This window comes from Cebus imitator, unplaced genomic scaffold, assembly GCF_001604975.1.
Source record: "Cebus imitator isolate Cc_AM_T3 unplaced genomic scaffold, Cebus_imitator-1.0 Scaffold261, whole genome shotgun sequence".
NCBI lineage: Eukaryota > Metazoa > Chordata > Mammalia > Primates > Cebidae > Cebus > Cebus imitator.
The window spans coordinates 1,524,878-1,545,065 of record NW_016107576.1 but is presented as its reverse complement, the minus strand read 5'-3'; the positions used below and the strand labels follow the sequence as shown (position 1 = coordinate 1,545,065).

The following is a 20,188-nucleotide window of genomic DNA, read 5'->3' as shown; positions in this document are numbered from 1 at the left end:
GGGGGCACAATTCAACACAGTGCTGTACCCAAATCCCCTGAATTATGAAGTTTTCCACTCTGGCTGCTTGGAACAGGAGTGATTGCCCACACTATGCAATCTACCAGAATTGTTCTCTCTAATCTGTTTGGCTGGTTCTTTCTCCAGTCTTGGGAAGTTGCCCTACCTGTGTGTGCTTATTAGTACTCAGATGAACACTTGGGACTCTGCTGATTTCCAGAGTCGTCTCTAGGCAGCCCGCTGCTCTCAAGTGCTCCGTCCTGCAAGCTCTAGCTGCTTTAGCCTCCTTGAATTTCTAACTCCCCTTCAGCTGTTGAAAAAGCTGAAAGGTTTTCATTTTCTTACTGCAATCTGGAAAGTCTCTCCAGGCAGTAAGCTGGGGTCATTGTGGGCACACTTTTTAGTTCACATCTCTCAGGGATCCCCTTCCTTTGTCTAATGTCCAGTGTCTTGGAGACATAGTTTTGTCAGATATTTTGTCTGGCATTTTCAGTTGTTGCCAGCAGGAAGGTAAAGCTAGTCCCTATTGCTCCATCTTGCCTAGAAACACTGCTCTGCTTTTCTAGCCTGTATATTGGTTACTGATTGCAATGAGAAAAAAAAAAATCAATATTATTTGGTACCAGTATTAATCCATGGACTTCAAAGTCGTTAGAAGGTTCTGAATGGTGCCTGATAATAATTGTATGTTTTATCAGCTGTCTCTCTCATTCTCTGGAGTGTCTATTTAATATCTGCTCACTCCCTTCAAACCTCATTTTACCCATGTCATTCTTAGACAGCCTTGCCTCTTAATATCACAGAGAAAACAGAAGCCGTCAGATGGGAACTTGCTCTACTTCTTGTGATCCAGCCTGCCAATATGCCTTCTCTGGCATATATTTGTTCCACTTCCTTTACTTAATAAAAAAGAAATGATCTTCATTACATCTTGGACAAATTCTAATTCCTTCATGTGTTCTCAGAAGTCTCTTTCTTCTTAAGGACTTTGCTCAACTGATTGTATTTCCTCTCTCCTCAACCTCAAAAACCTTTTTACTCTCTCCTTTACATTAGCATTTAAATGTATGTCTCTTGTCTTTAAAGAAAAATCTCCACTTTGATTCCATTTCTCCCCTGCCTTCCCCTCTCCTCTGTGATTATGAACTTCTCTCAAAGCCAGATTTCTTGATCAAGTTGTGTGCATTTCTTTGTCTATTTCTTTAATGTCCATTTACTTCCTAACCAACTACAACCTGACTTCAATGTCCTTTATTTTCCTGAAACTGCTTGCCAAGGTTGCTGACTTCCTTTTCTGGTGGACATTTTTAGGTTCTTATTTTAAATTGTCTCTAGATCATTATTTTCTGTGCCTGGCTACAAAACCCTGTTGCCTAATCACAAGAAGAATTTGTTTAAAATACAGGGACAGGAGCTCTGGCCCCTGTGGATTATGATATAGTAGGGCTGGTATGGGTCTCCAGAATCTAATTATGTTAAAAGTCACATTGGTGCAGGCAATTTTGAAAAACACTGTTCTCTGTAATATTTAACACTATTCTTATCTAACCCAATTATTTTTGGGGTATTATTAGATACCGTAGACTCTTTTTTGAAACATCTTTTCCTTGACTTCCTTGGCAGCACTTTTCCCACTCTCCTCTCGCCCCATCCCTGCCTCCTCTCACTGTACATACGTCTTTTGCCATTCTTCCATAGTCACCATTGGAAGATCCTCTTTACTGATAACCCCTGGAAAGGTGATGTTCTTCAGGGTTATTTTCTAAGCCTTCTGTTAATCACGCTGTATGCCTCCCTGATAATCATTGCCAAGTATCTACTTATCTTTAAGTTGATCATTCTTAAATCTGTGTCTCTAGTCATCTCCTTCCTGAGCCTCAGATTTTTATATCCAGTAACCTTGAATGTCCCATAGATACCTTAAGCTCCATATGTTGAAAATGAAACTCTTGTTTACCCCCTAAAACATGATTTTCTTCCTGTGTTCTCTATTTGAAGTAGTATCACTAGTATCCACCTAGATGCTCAAGTTCCACGCCTAGGAAATAAACACTCTTATTCCTCCTTTTTCCTCAAAATTGCAAATGTATTTTTGCAATTTTAGCAGTCCTGTTTCAAGAATTTTCCTACATACATACCTGCAAACATGCAAAGTGATGATGTGCAAGGTTATTAATTGTAGCATGTTTTCGAAAAACAAAAGAAACAATTTTAGTATCCATCTGTAAGAGACTGAATAGTTAAGACTATGGGATGTCCTTAAGTTGAACTACTACAATGTGGCTGTAAAAACGATCGAGGAAGCTCTCTATGTCCTGAAAAGATCTCAAGGATATGATGTTAAATGAAAAAGCAAGAAACAAAACAGCATATGTAGGTTTCCTATTTCTGATTTCTTTTGGTTTTGAAATATTTGCATTATGCTTATCAGTTTAGCATCCCTAATCCAAAAATCAAAAATCCAGAATGCTCTAATGAACATGTTGGCATTTTAAAAGTTTTGGATTTTAAGAGTATTTTGGATGTTCAGACTAAGGATACCTAACCCTCAGTGAGGGAGACAAATCATATTTATATTTGCATAAACAAACACTAGAAGGATACATAAGAAACTAATGAACCATGTTACTATTAAATATATAAAACTTCGGGCCAGGCACAGTGGCTCATGCCAAGTACTCTGGGAGAATAACAGGGGAGGATCACTTGACACCAGCAACTCAAGACTAATCTAGGAAGTATAATGTGACCCTGAGCTACAAAAAATAAGAAAATTAGCCAGGTGTGGTGGCAGCCACTTGTAGTCCTAGCTACTTAGTAGGCTGAGGTGGGAGGATTGCTTGAGCCTAGGAGTTTGAGGTTACCAGTGTACTCCAGCCTGGGTGATAGAATGAGACCCTGTCACAATTAAAAAAAAAATGGGATGGGAAACTTCCTATAGAATCATGGTTAAGTTCAAACTAAGCTTTCAAACTGAGTTCTCAGGTTGAGAGCATGTTATGAATCAATATTGCATATATTTAGGTTTTTGGCGTTAGGAATATCTCCTGTTTTCCCTTGTGATCACATGCCAGCCTTTAGCTAGTATCTTACCTACTTTGCTTATATATAACAACCACTATTCTTTCCAGTTTCCTCTACTATAGGTGATATCTTAGTTCAAAACTATGTGTGGTATGTTTGCAATTGACTGTCCTCATTCCCATTATAGTGGCAAATTGGATGTTTTCTGTTCTTAGCTTTTGGTTTTATTTGTTTGGCTTTAGGAATGATTTTTTCTTCCATATGATAGTATAGCATTAGAGATTATCTAGCCATCCAGTTATATCTGTTTAAGATACTTCTCCACTGTTAAAGAGGAAATTTATTTTCAAGGGTTTCGGACAACTGGTACTTTTTCATTATCAATTTAAAGTCTAGAAACTCAAAATTTGTGTAATTGGAATAATTTATAATTAACATAAATATGCCTTGCTTAATTTCTGTTTCACATGCATTTAGAGAAGCTTTTTATAGGGGGCAGAATCAATAAGAGTATGTGTATCAAGAATAGTTTATGATTAATAAACCTAATATGCATGGTAACTGAAAATTGTTTTCATTTTTAGCATGCTTTCAAAACAAGTCAATTACCCAGGCAACTTAAAAGGATACAAATTTATTATATAAATTTGTATTATAATTTTATATTTTATTATAATTCTTTTTATGTTATTGCTTTTATTGTTTTCAAAATATTGAAAATTAGCTATAATACTTTAAAAAAAAATTGACCATAGTTCTTTATTTCACTCTGCAGTCTAATCACCAGCTGTCTGCAATTTGTTTGTTTTCTAAAGGCGTTCTTAAGGATTATTTAAGAGAACTTCCTTCTCCTCTGATAACAAAGCAGCTTTATGAGGCTGTATTAGATGCAATGGTAAAAAGTCCTTTGAAAATGTCATCAAATGGTTGTGAGAATGACCCAAGTGACTCCAGGTACACCGTTGACCTGCTGGATTGTCTCCCTGATATTGAGAAGGTAAGCATTACCAGTATACATTTTTCCTGAAAGCCAGTTAATGAACTATATACCTAGCTCCAGAGCTACAGATAATTTTAGATATTTGATATTTGTGGCACCCATGGATTTAAAAGCTCCACTATTACCGCTTTTAAACAGCCTAAATCTGTAAAAGCTTCTTAAACAGAATAAATCTAGAAAACAGTTTTATTATCTTTTCTGTATGTGATTTTAGCCTAAGGATGAGTAAATACTCACTAAAGTTTTTTTTATTGTATTGTTAAAATATTATTACAATAAAATTTATTCATTATAGAAATATTGAAAAGATACAGAAAAGAAGAAAGTAAAATTGCAGTCATCAATATCCAAAGGCAGCTATAATTAACATTTTGGTGTGTCTCCTTTTAGTATTTTTTAGATATAACTGTTATGGTGTACATGGCTTAGCTTTAAGACAAACAACAGCCCTACCCCTCATTTTTTCCTCCTTATCCTTTCTATTCTCCTGCTCTCCAAAATCTTCAGACCAGCATCCTCAGGCATGCCTTAGGACAGAGAGAGAAGGATAGGTAGGTCTTCAGAACTAGCCTTAGCCTAACTTTATTTGTTGTTCCTTAGAACAGAAGGGAAAATAAGAGAAAGATGGCTGGGCTTGTCTAGATGAGGCCAAATTTGCCTACATTTTTTGTCATGCGGGGGCAGAAAGTGCAAGAATTAGTGAGTAGAAACTGTAAGTCCAATAACTTTATTTGCGAGTTTACTGTGGTCCCCTGAGTGTCCTGGGCTCTGTCCAGTTGGATTAACAATTACTCCTCCTCCTTGGGATTAGGGGAAGGGAACAGCTAACGAGTGCAGAAGCAGAAGGGTGGGATGAAGTTTAAGGGGGTGGGTGGAAAAGCAGAGATACTGGTTTCCCAGCAGTAGGTAAATTTTATTTTATTTTATTGAAGATGGGAGTCTCACTCTGTCGCTCAGGCTAGAGTGCAGTGTCGCAATCTCGGCTTACTGCAACCTCTACCTTTATAGGTTCAAGCGATTCTCCTACCTCAGTCTCCTGAGTAGCTGGGACTACAGGTGGACACCACCATGCGCAACTTATTTTTGTATTTTTAGTAGAGACAGGGTTTCACCATGTTGGCCAGGCTGGTCTTGAACTCCTCACTTGAGGTGATCTGCCCGCCTTGGCCTCCCAAAGTGCTGGAATTACAGGCATGAGCTACCATGCCCAGCACTAGGTAAAATTATAAGTGCCACTTATAAGTGAAAAAATGAGTGTTAGGGAATTTAAATCACCTGCTGAAAGTTACATACCTTTTGTGATTATAGTGTAGCACATGAATTTAGGTCTTTCTGACCCTAAGGCCCATGCTGTTACCATCCTTTCTAAAAGGACTGAATAAGCCTGGGTGACATGGCGAAACCCTGTCCTTACAAAAATTAGCCAGGCATGGTGGCACGTACCTGTGGTCCCAGCTACTTGGGAAGCTGAGGTGGGAGGATGGCTTGAACTCAGGGAGGTTGAGGCTACAGTGAGCCAAGATGAACTCTAGTCTGAGTGATAGAGCCAGATCTTGTGTCAATCAATCAATTAATTAATCCAATCAGTCAATAACTGAGTGATACACTATTTAGTGGATTTGACAACATAATTTATCAGTATTCTTTTGTATGATATTTAGATTTTCAAAAATTTGCACACAGATTTTTAGTTTAGAATTATTTAGAATAGAATCTCAGAAATAAAATTGCTTATTTAAATAATATGAACATTTTAAGGCCCTTATATGTTCTCTCTTTTTTTTTTCAAATGAAGTCTCACTCTGTCACCCGGGCTGGAGTGCAGTGGTATGATACCGGCTCACTGCAACCTCCGCCTCCTGGGTTCAAGCGATTCTCCTGCCTCACCCTTCTGAGTAGCTGGGATTACAGGTACACGCCACCATGCCTGGCTCATTTTTGTATTTTTAGTAGAGATGGGGTTTCACCATGTAGATCAGGCTGGTCTCAAACTCCTGATCTTGTGATCCATCCACCTTGGCCTCCCAAAGTGCTGAGTTTACAGGCATGAGCCACCGTGCCTGGCCTCCTTATATGTTTTCATGCTAATTTTGTTTCTTTTTCTTTTTTTTTTTTAATTGTTTTTGAGCTCAGGCTGGAGTGCAGTGGGACAAACAGAACTCACTGCAGCCTCAACCTCTGGGCTTAAGCAATCCTCCTGCCTCACCCTCCCTAAGTAGCTGGGACTACAGGTGTGTTCTGTCACCCTCAGCTACTCTTTTTGGTATGTTTTGTAGAGACTGGTTTTCACCATGTTGCCCAGGCTAGTCTCGAACTCCTGAGCTCAAGCAATCCACCCACTTTGACCTCCCAAAGTGCTGGGATTATAGGCATGAGCCACCATGCCCAGCCAGACTAATTTTAAAAAGGAACATGACAATTACATTTTTTGGCTCATGTAAAAAATTTGCTTTCCTTTGCTTGCTATTGAGATTGAACATATATTTAACCAGGTTTAGTGTGTTGTTTGTGTCTCTGTGTGTATGGTCACAATTACATGCTGGAAATACCTTTAACAGTCCAACGTATATGGAGTTCCACTTGTGTTAGGAAATAATTATGAATTTAAAAAATACGATTATATATTTGGCTCGTTTTGATTTAAAATGCCATATTCTTCTCTAGCTTTCATTATCTCTTCATTGCTTCCCTTCACAGCCAAACACTGAAAGGCTGTTTATTCTGGTTGTTATTGCTTCTTTACCACGCATTTACTACTCAGCACATTGTAATCTGGCTCCCTACCTCATCTCTCTCGACTTGTTCTTGCCACAGTTACTAAATGTTCTTCTGATCACCAATCCATTTGTCACTTTTGGCTCCAGACATAATGTCATTTTTATTTAAATAAGAATTTTTACCAGCCTAGGCAACGTAGCGAGACCCTGTCTCTACAAAAAAAAAAAAAAATTTTTTTGAATTTTCAGTAGAGATGGAGTTTCACTATGTTGACCAGGCTGGTCTCAAACTCCTGAAGTCATATGATTCACCCGCTTTGGCCTCCCAAAGTGCTGGAATTACAGGTGTGAGCCACCACTCCTGGCCTACAAAATTTTTTTTTAAATTAGTGAGTGCAGTGTCATATGCCTGTAGCACCAGCTACTTGGGAGGCTGAGGTGGGAAGATTGCTTGAGCTGGGAAGGTCGGTGCTGCAGTGAGCTGTGATCATGCTACTGCATCTCAGCCTGGGCAACAGAATGAGACCCTGTTTCAAAAAAAAAAATTAAATTACAGTTTTTAATTGGCATTGATGTCTTTAATACTATTTTGAAGAATTACATACTCATTTTGTTAAATGATTGATCATATGCCACTATGTCAAAAAACATCATTTCCTTTCATAATTGTTTAAACCTAAATAACCATTCCACTTTTTAAGCCAACTCCCCTTATTAATTTCTTTAAAGATTAAAAAAATATTTTTTTAGTAATTTTTTTCTTTTATTTCTAACTGTACTATTGTTCCTTCTAAGGTTTTTCTACTTAAAATATTTATTAGTTAAGAAGCATATTAGCCTTTTAAAAATACCTTTCATAATCCAAATCATTATAGAACCTGGCCATATTCTCGAATGGTTAGCTTCCTAGATTTAAGCATGATAGTGATTACAACTTACAACTATAGGACTTATCTGTACTTAAAAATGAACATTCTTTCCCTAATCCCCTTTTCATCACAGCCTTTGCTGTTGCCATTTTAGAAGAGAAGGAGTTAATGGATACATTTTCCCAGGGATTCCAGCTGAAATTTGGAATGCATTCATAAGTATTTTATAAAGAATGTATGGTTTAACCATTTAATGGATTAAATTGTGTTGCTGGAACATAATTTTTTTTTGAGACAGAGTCTCTCTCAGCCACCCAGGCTGGAGTGCAGTAGTGGGATCTCAGCTCACTGCAACTTCCATTTCCTGGGTCCAAGTGATTCTCCCATATTAGCCTCCCAAGTAGCTGGGATTACAGGCACCCCCCATCATGCCCGGCTAATTTTTGTATTTTAGTGGAGACAGGGTTTCACCATGTTGGCCAGGCTGGTCTTGAACTCCTGACCTCAGGTGATCTGCGTGCCTCAGACTCCCAAACTGCTAAGATTACAGGCATGAGCCACCTCCTCTGGCCAGAACATGATTTAGGCCCCATATAATGTTTCTATTAGAAACTATGTTCTAGATTCCAAACATCCAACTTATAAGCAAATCTTTAAAAAAAAAAATCTTTTTAAAGTTGGGCACAGTGGCTCACGCCTGTAATCCCAGCACTCTGGGAGGCTGAGGTGGGCGGATCACCTGAGGTTGGGAGTTCGAGACCAACCTGACCAACATAGAGAAACCCTGTCTCTACTAAAAATACAAAAATAGCTGGGCATGGTGGTGCATACCTGTAATCCCAGCTACTTGGGAGGCTGAGGCAGGAGAATCACTTGAACCCGGGAGGTGGAGGTTGCAGTGAGCCAAAATTGTGCCAACGCACTTCAGCCTGGGCAAAAAGAGAAAAACTCTGCTAAAAAAAACTTAAAAGTGAAGGGGTGCTTCTCTGTATTTTCTGCTATAAATTGTCTCCTTGAATTTGCCCCTTTATGACTATATTAATTGAAATTTAATTTAGGCAACCCTAAAGATGTTGTTGGATCATTTGAAATTGGTGGCTTCTTATCATGAAGTGAATAAGATGACGTGCCAGAATTTGGCTGTGTGCTTTGGACCAGTATTATTAAGCCAGAAGCAAGAGCCTTCCACCCATAACAACAGAGTCTTTACTGATTCAGAAGAACTTGCAAGTGCTTTGGATTTTAAAAAACACATTGAAGTTCTTCATTACTTACTCCAACTTTGGCCAGGTAAATGATTCTATGGAAATTTTTTTTTGCTTTCAATGATAGTGTATTTGAATTAACTAATCATTACATATGCCCATATATGATTGAAGAAACTCTTTTAGATTTTGCTTTTTCAAAATGTTGTGAATTGATACCTATCCTTCAGTTTTTTCATTTAAGTGTTTTCTGCCTTTGCTGATTACATTGTAGGAATGTAGATCAATGTGCACATTTTAGATTTGATCACATCTAGATTTGAATCCTGGTTGTGCCACTTACTTAGCAGTCTGACCTTGGACCAGTTTCTTGAGGTCTTAGAGCCTTGTATTATCTTTTGTCTTATGGATTTAATAATATGTTTATAGATTTTATATTATGATTTTTAAAAATTGTGTATGTAAGGTGCTCAGCATAGCTCTTGACACACAATAGATACTCACTAAATACTAATTTATTTACTCTTCTCATTTTTAGTTTAACTATATAAAGCAGAATTCATTTTTCTCCTTAAATCAGTTTTTCTTTACATCTTTACTGCATTCATGGTCATTCATCAAATTATCTCAGCTTGAATTGGGAATTACCTTTGGCCTTTCCGTCTTTCTTATCCAATTCTTATTCCAATCAATTACTAAAAACTGACAGTTATTTTCCTAATTATCTCATATAGTTTCAGAGCTAAAAGAAACGTGTTTAATTAGATGTTCTGTAAAGGACCTTTCATTTAAATTCCAAAATTTTCTTAGCTTTTAGTAACCCCTGCTGCCCTCACCCCACACTACATAGGACCAAGTGTGAAGTACTCTGGTGCTTGGTGTAGAGCACACCAGTAACAGTGCTTGGCCCTGGGCTCAGGCTTGAGTTCAGATATAGATGCTGGCACTTGCCAGCAGGGTGGGCTCTGGCAAAAACTTTAATCTCTTCATCTCCCAGTTTGCTTCTCTCTAAATAATGCCTTCCTCAGGGTTGTTGTAAAGATTGAGATGAAGCACCTAAAAGTGTTTAGCATGAAGTGAACACTCAATCAACATCTTCTGTTACTCTTCTTAAAGACGGAAAGATTAAAGTACAAGGGAATGCTTGATTTCATCATTATAAAGTGAATTAAAAATAAAGTTAATAAAAATTTTCAATGTTTAAATTTGGAAAGCTAAAGCTTTTACTTTCTTTTAAATGCAGGCTTAAAAATTATTCTAATTTATATTTTAACTGAATTAGAATGTTATTTTAACTATTTTTAAATCCTGAATCAAGATTCTCTGGGTAATTGGGCTAATTTCAGCATTTGATGCCCAATGTAAGGGATCTTTCAGAGTGTTAACTGTGTTTCCTTTTCCTAGAGCAGCTTTAATTCTAATAAACACCAGGAATTTCAGAGAAAGCCACCTTGTCATTACCACAAATGAAAACTTGCTTCTTTGGAGATACCATTAAGTTTACTGTCAGTGCTGAGTTTGTTACTAATCCTGTGCCAGAGGTTAAGGTCATTTTATTATTTTGTAATAGTAGCCACCTTAGTTTTGGGTTTGGGAGAAGAAATTTAACATATATCTTGTGTTATAGAAAAAGCAGGTTCAGATTTCAAATTCACTGTATGCTAAACACAGCCTTAAACAGCTGTTCCTAGTGTACAGCATCTTATTCCAAAGATTTGTGTTGTTGGTTTTAAAAATAACTGCTCCCTTTTCTATAACCTGATATTTTTCCTTAGTTGTAGTACCTCAGACAAAGAATAGGGCAGAAGGATGAGAAGAAACAACAGTTTTACCCTTTAAATCACCTGATTTTGAATTCATGGAAAAGGCAGAAATCAAGTAGATGAGGTGCAGTTACATGGCCTGAGAAGGTTGATGGTGACATAGAGGATTTGGTAAAGACTAGTAGTCCATAGCATATTAACTCAGTGAATGCCTATCCTATCTCCATGCATTCAATAGAAGGTTTTAGCTTTCCTTGTTATGCATATCTTATTTTTCCATTTGTAAATTCTCCAACTCCAGAGTGAAAAAGAGTTGGCCCCTTCCATTTTACTTTCTAAATTTTTTGTTTTATGTTATTTTTTTGTTTTTTAATTTTGGGCAAGAAGATAATTTGCTTTGAGATTTCTATTTGAAAAAATCCTATCTTCAGCATAGTTAGAACTTTAGCATATCAGCATTAGAAGGTAAAAATCATCCTGCCAACAGTTTTTTAGATTTTCTTCTACTAAAATCTGGGGTTCTTTGGAAGCAGCTTAGAAGCCAGATCAGCAAGGGATGGGGGAACAAAATGGAAATACACTTCCCCATTGATCAGAACAGCCTTCTTTTTATCTGTTTTATGTATTGTTTTCACAAAAATGTTTCTTTTAGATACTCATTTTCTATTTTAAGAATACTGAAAATTACTGCTGACCACCCTATCACCTTAAAGATGGAGAAATGAATTTAGAGAGAGTATAACTCCTAGATCCTTGCTATACCATGTTTTCTTTCTTCTTCTTTCTTTTTCTTTTGAGATGGATTTTCACTCTGTCGCCCAAGTTGGAGTGCAGTGGCATGATCTTGGGTCACTGCAACCTTTGCCTTTCAGGTTCAAGCAATTCTCCTACCTCAGCCTCCCGAGTAGCTGGGATTAGAGAGTGTACCACTGTGCCTGGCTAACTTTTGTACTGTATTTTTAGTAGAGATGGGGTTTCACCACATTGGCCAGACCGGTCTCGAACTCCTGATCTCAAGTGATCTGCTTGCTTCAGCCTCCCAAATTGCTTGGATTACAGGCGTGAGCCACCACGCCTGGCCACTATACATTTTCTATGATAAATACATTTGAGACAAGTTTTTTTGAAAAGGCATCAATTTTTCTCATTTCTTTTTATTTCTTGTTTCTTACATATTTTAAATTTGGTGAGGTTGGGGATTATTTTTAACTTTATATCCCCAGGTCCTAGCAGAGTATTTGGCACTAACTAGATAGTATATTTTTGTTGAACAGGATAATTGTAGATAAAAGGATAATAAAGTGGTGATTAGAAACAAATCTATTGGTAGAAAACAAAAGAAGGGAAAATTAAGTTTCTTAGTACTTACTATATTTTGAATTTTTTTTCAGCAACTGTATAGGCTGCATTTTTAATTTTATTCTATGGAAGGTGGGTAGTCAACAGCTATGAGAAAACCAGAACTTTTCTTTTGAGGTTAAAATTAGCCATTTTCACTTTATATTTAGTAGTAAACCATTCCACCATCAGTAGTCTAAAAAGTGAGTGATGTTCATTTCTCAGAACTTGAATTTTTAGTCTAAAAGATATAAAATATCAATTTAATTTGCTTCTTTTTTTTTTTTTTTGAGACGGAGTTTCGCTCTTGTTACCCAGGCTGGAGTGCAATGGCGCAATCTCGGCTCACCACAACCTCCGTCTCCTGGGTTCAGGCAATTCTCCTGCCTCAGCCTCCTGAGTAGCTGGGATTACAGGCATGTGCCACCATGCCCAGCTGATTTTTTTGTATTTTTAGTAGAGACGGGGTTTCACCATGTTGACCAGGATGGTCTCGATCTCTTCACTTTGTCATCCACCCGCCTCGGCCTCCCAAAGTGCTGGGATTACAGGCGTGAGCCACCGCACCCGGCCTAATTTGCTTCTTAAATAATTTCCAAGATAATATACAGAAATAATGTTTCAATAGGGTCTTAGGTAAGTAACTGTAAGCAACTGGCAACAAAATGAATCTGGATTTTGCAGGCAAATGTCTGAAAATGCAGGCACAGTAAGACAAGTTTAAGACATAGAGCGAAAATATATGGTGAGATCAGACCAGATAACCTCAAGGATAGCAGAATATTGTAAATGGTTGGTGAAAACAATAGGCACTAAAAAGAACAGGAATAGCACAGAGAATGAGGGGGAAAAGCAAGGAGATAGTGGTAATAAGCAGCTAGAGGAGGAAAAAGAATATGAATAATTACACATAGTGGTAATAAGCAGCTAGAGGAAAAAGAATATGAATAATTACACAGTGGAAAATTCAAATATCCATTTTACACTTACATCAGTTGATGATATGGCCCATTCTATATTAATACTAACATTAAAGATCAATTTAAAGTAAATATCTAACCTTTATTTTCTAGAAAATTTTAGATCAAGAAATATTGGCTATCTATAATGATACTTAACTATCTTAAAAATGTGATAGAAATGATACAAACATACATATATACAGTTATCAAATAATAAAATCTAGGTTTAAAAAGTATGGGAGGCCGAGGCAGGCAGATCACCTGAAGTCCGGAGTTCAAGACCAGCTTGACCAACATGGACAAACCCTGTCTCTACAAAAAATACAAAATAAGCCAGGCATGGGGGTGCACGCCTGTAATCCCAGCTACTCAGCAGGCTGAGGCAGGAGAAATGCTTGAACCCAGAATGCGGAGGTTTCAGTGAGCTGAGATCGTGCCATTGCACTCCAGCCTGGGCAACAAGAGCAAAACTCCCTCTTAAAAACAAACAAACAAACAAAAAAACCAACCAACAAACAAAAGTATGGGATCTCTGAATAATGTTTTGAATATCATTTAAGTCTGGAAAACTAGAACCATATATATGTTTTTATAGTTTTTCAGTTGTCTTATTTTATACATCAGCAAACAAGCATTCATTATATGTTGGAAAGTATAAAGCTCATGTGTTGTCACTGATTTATGTTGCTTTTATCTTAATGAAGGCTTACTAAAGTTTACTTCACTACGATAAAGGCAACGGAGATGAAAAGGCACTTACTGATGGAGAATAAACAAGCAGAAAGAGAAAGATATTGCGGGTCATCTTTAATAGCTATGTGTCAGCATTTTAAATTGCCTATTTTATATACAGAAGAGCCTTAGACACCTATTCTGTTCAATACACAAGAGTAAGCAGTAGAACCTTGGTTTGTAATGAAGTAATATGTATCTCTATGGTAATCTATATGGCTAGCACAATGCATACTCTCAGAAGAAAGTAGTCTTAATATGGAAAATGTTATTTGGGATTGTTAAATACCTAACCAGAAAATAAAATATCTGTACTATTTCCAGGCAATAAATGAAGATAGTAGATAATGCTGTATAATCAAACTCAGGTAACAAGTGGTCAAATCTAGTATTTGCACATTTTATCAAAGTGAAATTTGGTCTGCTTAGTAAACTATGACTCTTAGTAAACTATTACTCTGCTGCTAATAGAATTGCAGAAAAGCCCACAAGGGTCAGAACTTCTAGACTGATCATTTTAGATGCCTTTGCCTCACTTAGATGTTTGCAGACAAAAGAACTTTTTGTTATATTTTGTTTGTACACCAACGTGCCTTGCCTGCTTTTTGCTGTAGCTTTTAATTTAGGAGAAGCTACCAGCTTAGCTGTTGTTTGAATTATAGCTAGATAATAATAAACTTGCACAGAAAATTAATTGACATTGGAAATGTGATTTGTTTGGGAACGTTATGATGTAGCATGAATTAGCACCATGGAACGTTGTACTGCTTCTGTCCTTAATCTACTTTATGTCTGGTAATACAAAATAATTATGGAATGCTTTCTTTTGATAGAGTGCATGTTTTTGTTTTAATGCATGTTTGTAGTTGATGATTAAATGGCTTATCTTTAGCTCTTTTTTATTTTTAAATTCAGTTGAATTACGGTCACTAAAGCAAAATTATTGTTTGTTTCTAGTGCAGCGTTTAAATGTCAAAAAATCAACAGACAGTTTATTCCCAGAGCAGAAGTCTTCTCTGAATTATTTGAGGCACAAGAAAGAACGACCTCAGATGTTAAATTTGAGTGGTACTGATTCATCAGGAGTACTTAGGCCAAGGCAGAACCGATTAGACAGTCCACTTAGCAATCGTTATGCAGGAGACTGGAGCAGCTGTGGAGAAAACTACTTTTTAAATACAAAAGAAAATTTAACTGATGTGGATTATAATGATGTCACTTCAGAAGACAGAGAAAATGGAGAAAATTATAGCAAAATTGATGGGCCAGAAGTAATGATTGAACAGCCAGCTCCCATGTCCAAAGAGTGTACATGTCAGACATATTTGACAGTGCAGACAATTGAGTCTACAGTGGATCGAAAAGACAATCTCAAAGATCTACAAGAAAGTATTGATACTTTGATTGGAAATCTGGAACGTGAGCTCAACAAAAACAAGCTTAATATGAGTTTTTGAGATTGAGGGTATTTTTCTTTTTTTGTAATATCTTAGTTTCAAATCTGTCTTTCTTGCTTTCTTTTCTTATACCACCCAGAGCAATGTTTTCATTTTTTTACTCTTGAAATCTTTAATTTCTAATAAGTTTATATGATTCAATTCAAAGCACCATTAATGTAATTTTTACTTATCTCATTAGAAAACTTTTGGGGAATCAATAAAACTTGGACTTCTTGGGATATTTTACTAAGTGTTGCCAACTCTATGGAGATAACTATCTAATGCACTTAGAAGGTTCAGATAAGTTATTAGCCCTTCAAGGTTTTTGTGCTTTCTGGGAACAGCCCTTCTGTAGCTGAGACAGATGTTCTATTTTTTTTTTTTTTTTTTGAGATGGAGTCTCACTCTGTTGCCCAGGCTGGAGTGTACTAGTGCAATCTAAGCTCACTGCAACCTCTGCCTCCTCTGTTCAAATGAGTCTCCTGCCATAGCCTCCTAAGTAGTTGTGATTACAGGCGCCCACCACCATGCCCAGCTAATTATTATATTTTTAGTAGAGACGGAGCTTCACTATGTTGGCCAGCCTGATCTAGAACTCCCGACCTCAGGTGATCAGCCCACCTCAGCCTCCCAAAGTGTTGGTAATTACAGGTGTGAGCCACCATGCCCAGCCTCCAAATGTTCTTTTAGAGGAACATCACAGTTGCTCAGTCTGATTTGCAGTACAGGTCCTGGTACACTGCAACACCCTTTTATCACATTTTATTTGTAATGCAAATGCTGCTATAAGAAAATCTTTTTATAAATAAAAGTGAAATTATACAAATACTAATGTATTCTGTATTAACATTCAGTAATTATTTAAGCTCATAAAAATTAAATATTTTTATAATCCTGAAATTATGTATATATTTATATAAATGCATGTATGTATAGATATTAGGATGGGGGAGGGGTTACTGTAGAATCACATGTATTTTTAAAGTATATATGTCGTGAGACCAAAATTATTATCTTAAAATATTTTTTTTCAGGGAAAGAACATTTAAATTAAAGGAGGAATTACATAAAAACACTTGAACAAAAATAGAAGCATCTGAGTAGAATTAATAGACATTCTTTTCTTTATTCACAGAAAGTCACAGTGTCCCCTGTGAAAAGTCATCTTTTAAATTTGAAATCCTCTAACTTCTTAAGGAATTAAGTGCCCAGATTTCTGCACTGGTGATTTCTGCACCTGTTCTATGCATTTTTATATTCTGCTTTAATTATTTATTTGTAGTAGTACATTTATAACATTGACTTTATAATTATCCCCATTTGTTTCTAAATAAATTGTCTTGCCAGATACTACACGTTATTGATTTTTAAAAATTAACTTATTTTGGCTAAGTATATATACGATGTTATAGCAATCACAGTAATGTTTGAACATGTAAATGTAGAAGGCTTTTGTATTAAATCAAAATGTATTTTTTAAAACTTTTATATCTATAGAATGTATAATTTTAAAATTATAAATAGATTTTAAGTTACCAACCTTTAAGATATGGCAGCCATTGAAAAACTGACTTCCTGATGTTTTTCTAAATATTAAAGTACTTAAACTATTTCTATGCAATATACATTGGTAAAAAGACTTATTATTTAATTTGAAAACCCACTGTTAGATAACTATTTTTATATGAAATTTTCATTTTTTAAAACCTTGTATAACAATTCAGAAGAATACCAAGAGAACATATGAGTAAACAGTCAAAGGAAAGTAATTCTGAATGTTTTATAGGAAAGCTGTTTCCTTTTGTTGCTATATCATGTATGAATTGAATAAACTGTTCAAGAAATGTAAAAATTTTATTGAAATATTATAACCTTTGTTTTATGCTATTAATTATAATGATTTTAAAGATCACTTATTTTAATATTCTTTTTAAACAAAGATATTAAGGTTTTGGACCATCATGTATTATCCATCAACATATGTAATAACATTTATTTGTCTGAAATTGAATTTTCTAGAATCTGAAATACTTTAAGGGCCATGCCTGTGTTACTATATTACTATATTATTTTGGATGAGAATAGTTTTATAGTTAATCTCTGCTGTCTTAGAGAATTCTAATCATTGTTTTGTTGTCTAATCACTGAGTTATAGCTATAAACTGCTTTTATTGACTTTGCTTTACCAGAAGTGTTGGATGAGTTTAGATGCCTTTAAATGGCATTTACTTCAGATATTTTTTGATATTTTTTTATTCCTGCTTTTTATAATTTCCTGGGATCCTTCTGTAATGTCAACTGTTACGCCTTTCAGAGCCTGCCAGCTTTAATTTTTCTTTCCTTTTTTTTCTTTTTTTAAAATAGAGACAGGGTTTCACTATATTGCCCAGGCTGGTCTCAAATTCCTGGGCTCAAGCAATCCACCCCCCTCAGCCTCCCAAAGTGATAGGATTACAGGCATGAGCCACTGTGCCCAGCCTCTAATGTTTTTTAGGATTAAAAACAATTTTAATTTTAGAGCATGTACCTGAATAAAAATTCTAAACAATTCAGATGGATCGAAAATAAAAGTACAAGTGTTTCTGCCTGCCATCCACACCAATTTCACCTCTTAGAGGTAATAGCACATTTCTTGCTGTTATTTCTTAACCATTTAAGCCAAATTTGTTGTTTTGTGTTAGAAATGATAAGCAATTTATCCCACTTCACTCCTTCTCACCATTTTTGGTTATGTTTTAGTTCTTCATTTGTTTAAAGTTATAATTTTTGATCCATTGATTTTAAATATATTTCCCTAACATTGAGGAAATGACCAACCTTGTACTTCCCTTCCAACTCATTACTGGACTTTACCTCCTAAATTCTGTTATACTATTAGTTTATATAATCAGTTTTAATAGATGTATAATTTTCCCTTTATACTGTATATTTGTAAACTGTATATTTATACTGTATAATCTAAAAACTATAAATCAGTAACTAGCAATCACATTATGCAAAAGTATGCACAGTTGAACCAGGTGATTTATCTCTTTTTTTTTTTTTTGAGATGGAGTCTTGCTCTGTTGCCCTGGCATGATCTCAGCTCACTGCAACTTCCGCCTCCTGGGTTCAAGCAATTTTCCTGCCTCAGCCTCCTGAGCAGCTGGGACTACCGGCACACACCACCATGCCCAGCTAATTTTTGTATTTTTAGTAGAGACAGGGTTTCACCATATATTGGCTAGGCTGGTCTCAAACTCCTGACCTCATGATCCACCAGCCTTGGCCTCCCAAAGTGCTGGGATTACAGGAATGAGCCACTGCACCCGGCCTATGTATCTATTGCATATCCTTAAGTCTGTGCAGATTTATGCGGAATGTTCCAAGCATAAAGGCCAAATGGATTCTTTTATAGCCAGCCATCAACGTCCCCAAATCATGCCATGTGTCATTTGCTATGTAATTGGTCATGGCTTTTGCAGATTTTAATTGCTTTTATTTCTTTTTTTTAAACAAATCTTCAAATAGAAATGGGGTATTATGTTGCCAGGACTGGTCTCAAACTTGTATACTCAAGCGATCCTCCCCAACTCAGCTTCCCAAAGTGCTGGGATTATAGTGTGAGCCACTGCATCCAGCCTGCTTTTATTTCTTGACAGAAGAAAATTGTTTGCTTTATTGTAGCTCTTCTTTTAATCATACTGTCGAATTATCAGATTTGTTCAGAGTGCTCTTAGCTCTCACCCTGGGATTCCAGAACTATACTCTTGTCTTTGTTTTTCTTTGACAGAATTGACAGGAAGAAAAAAAGTATGTTCTTCATTCTAACCCTGAGATCATTTTATGCTTCTTAATCAGCTTCATCGAATTTGGACAAAGTGATTTTTAGCTATCATCTCAGGATGTATTTTCTTTGTACTCCTATGTTCTTTTTTTTTTTTTTTTTAAATCCCACACATTCTTGAATTTGTCTTTTCTGTTTATTTGCTGTCGTATATTTACAAGTGCCTTTTCTTCCCCAGAAAGGGTGCATGGGAGATAAACTGGGAGTCCTTGTGTGTCTGACAAGGCTCTTATTTTTTCCTCACTCTTTACCTTTTAGTGGGTCTGCAGTTCTAGGTTCAAACTAATTTTTCTTTAGAACTTTGAAGGCATTTCACTATTACTTTCAAGCATGCAATTTTGCAGTAATCCAGGCTAGAAAGATGGTAATTCAGACCAAAATAGAAACAATAGAGATGGTGAGATATGGCTGGATTCTGGATATATTTTGAAGCAGGCGCTAAAAGAATCTGCCAGTGGACTATGAAAGGAGTAAGGCCTGAGCCGCTGAAGGATGGAGTTCCATCAAATGAGATTGAAATGACTCCATGTTTTTTCAGTGAGTTCCTTCTATTGGACGTTGATAGTGTTAATATAGTAGTTATTAAAATGTCTTATAATGTCCTGTTAACTATTAGTACTAATGTTTCTGTACTTGGTGATGGTGCTCATAGAGTCACTGCTAGAATAAAAAAGCCGAAGACTTCATATATATATCTAAGTAAAGTCCCACATAATAACTTCCTGGAAAATTCCAGATTATGTAGCTTTATATGTTAGAGACCCCAAAGAAACAGGGTTGAATAGTGGTGTGGTCCCTGAAAAGAATTTAGTGTTCAGACCACAGACTGACTTTGATGGTCAGGATTTTATAAATTAAATACATAAAGTTTTAGATACCTTGGTATGATAAAGTTGTATTATGATTAAAAATAACAAGTCTTAATTTGAGGTTTACTCACCTAAGGACTTTGGTACAAAAAGAAATGCTTTTTTGCTCTTTTTCCTGACCTATTTTCATTCTGAATTCAATAAGGGTCATATTTGATAAACACTGAAGTGCCACAATCAGATTTCTTGATTGCATTTTGCCTCCACTAGAAATGGACTTGCTAACTCAGGCAGAAATTGAATTTATTGAGGAAATAGTGTATCAGAGGGAAGACTCAAGGTGCTGAAAGTATTCTACATTTTGGTCAAGGTAGTAGGTGTTTACATATCAGGTTGCATACTTAAGATTTATGCCCTTTATATTTCATTCCTCCATTTTAATTTTTTTTTCTTTTATGGGTAAGCTGGAGAAATAGACTTGGAAAATAAACAGAAATTAAGAGA

At 36.1% G+C, this 20,188-nt stretch overlaps 1 protein-coding gene across 3 annotated transcripts in view; it reads left to right on the top strand.

Moving 5' to 3' along the window:
• Positions 1-16,924, top strand: part of SYDE2 (synapse defective Rho GTPase homolog 2) — a 46,030-nt gene extending 29,106 nt beyond the window's left edge. Inside the window, exons 5-8 of one of the 3 annotated variants that reach the window (XM_017499840.2) lie at positions 3,840-4,021; positions 8,669-8,900; positions 13,935-13,978; positions 14,568-14,654. In XM_017499840.2, coding sequence (XP_017355329.1) covers positions 3,840-4,021; positions 8,669-8,900; positions 13,935-13,945 — 425 coding nt within the window. In that variant the 3' untranslated portion in view covers positions 13,946-13,978; positions 14,568-14,654. Of the gene's footprint in view, positions 1-3,839; positions 4,022-8,668; positions 8,901-13,934; positions 13,979-14,567 lie in introns of all 3 variants that reach the window. The other 2 variants (XM_017499839.2, XM_037728285.1) reach the window with 2 other exon arrangements.
• The last annotated feature ends 3,264 nt before the right edge of the window (positions 16,925-20,188 follow it).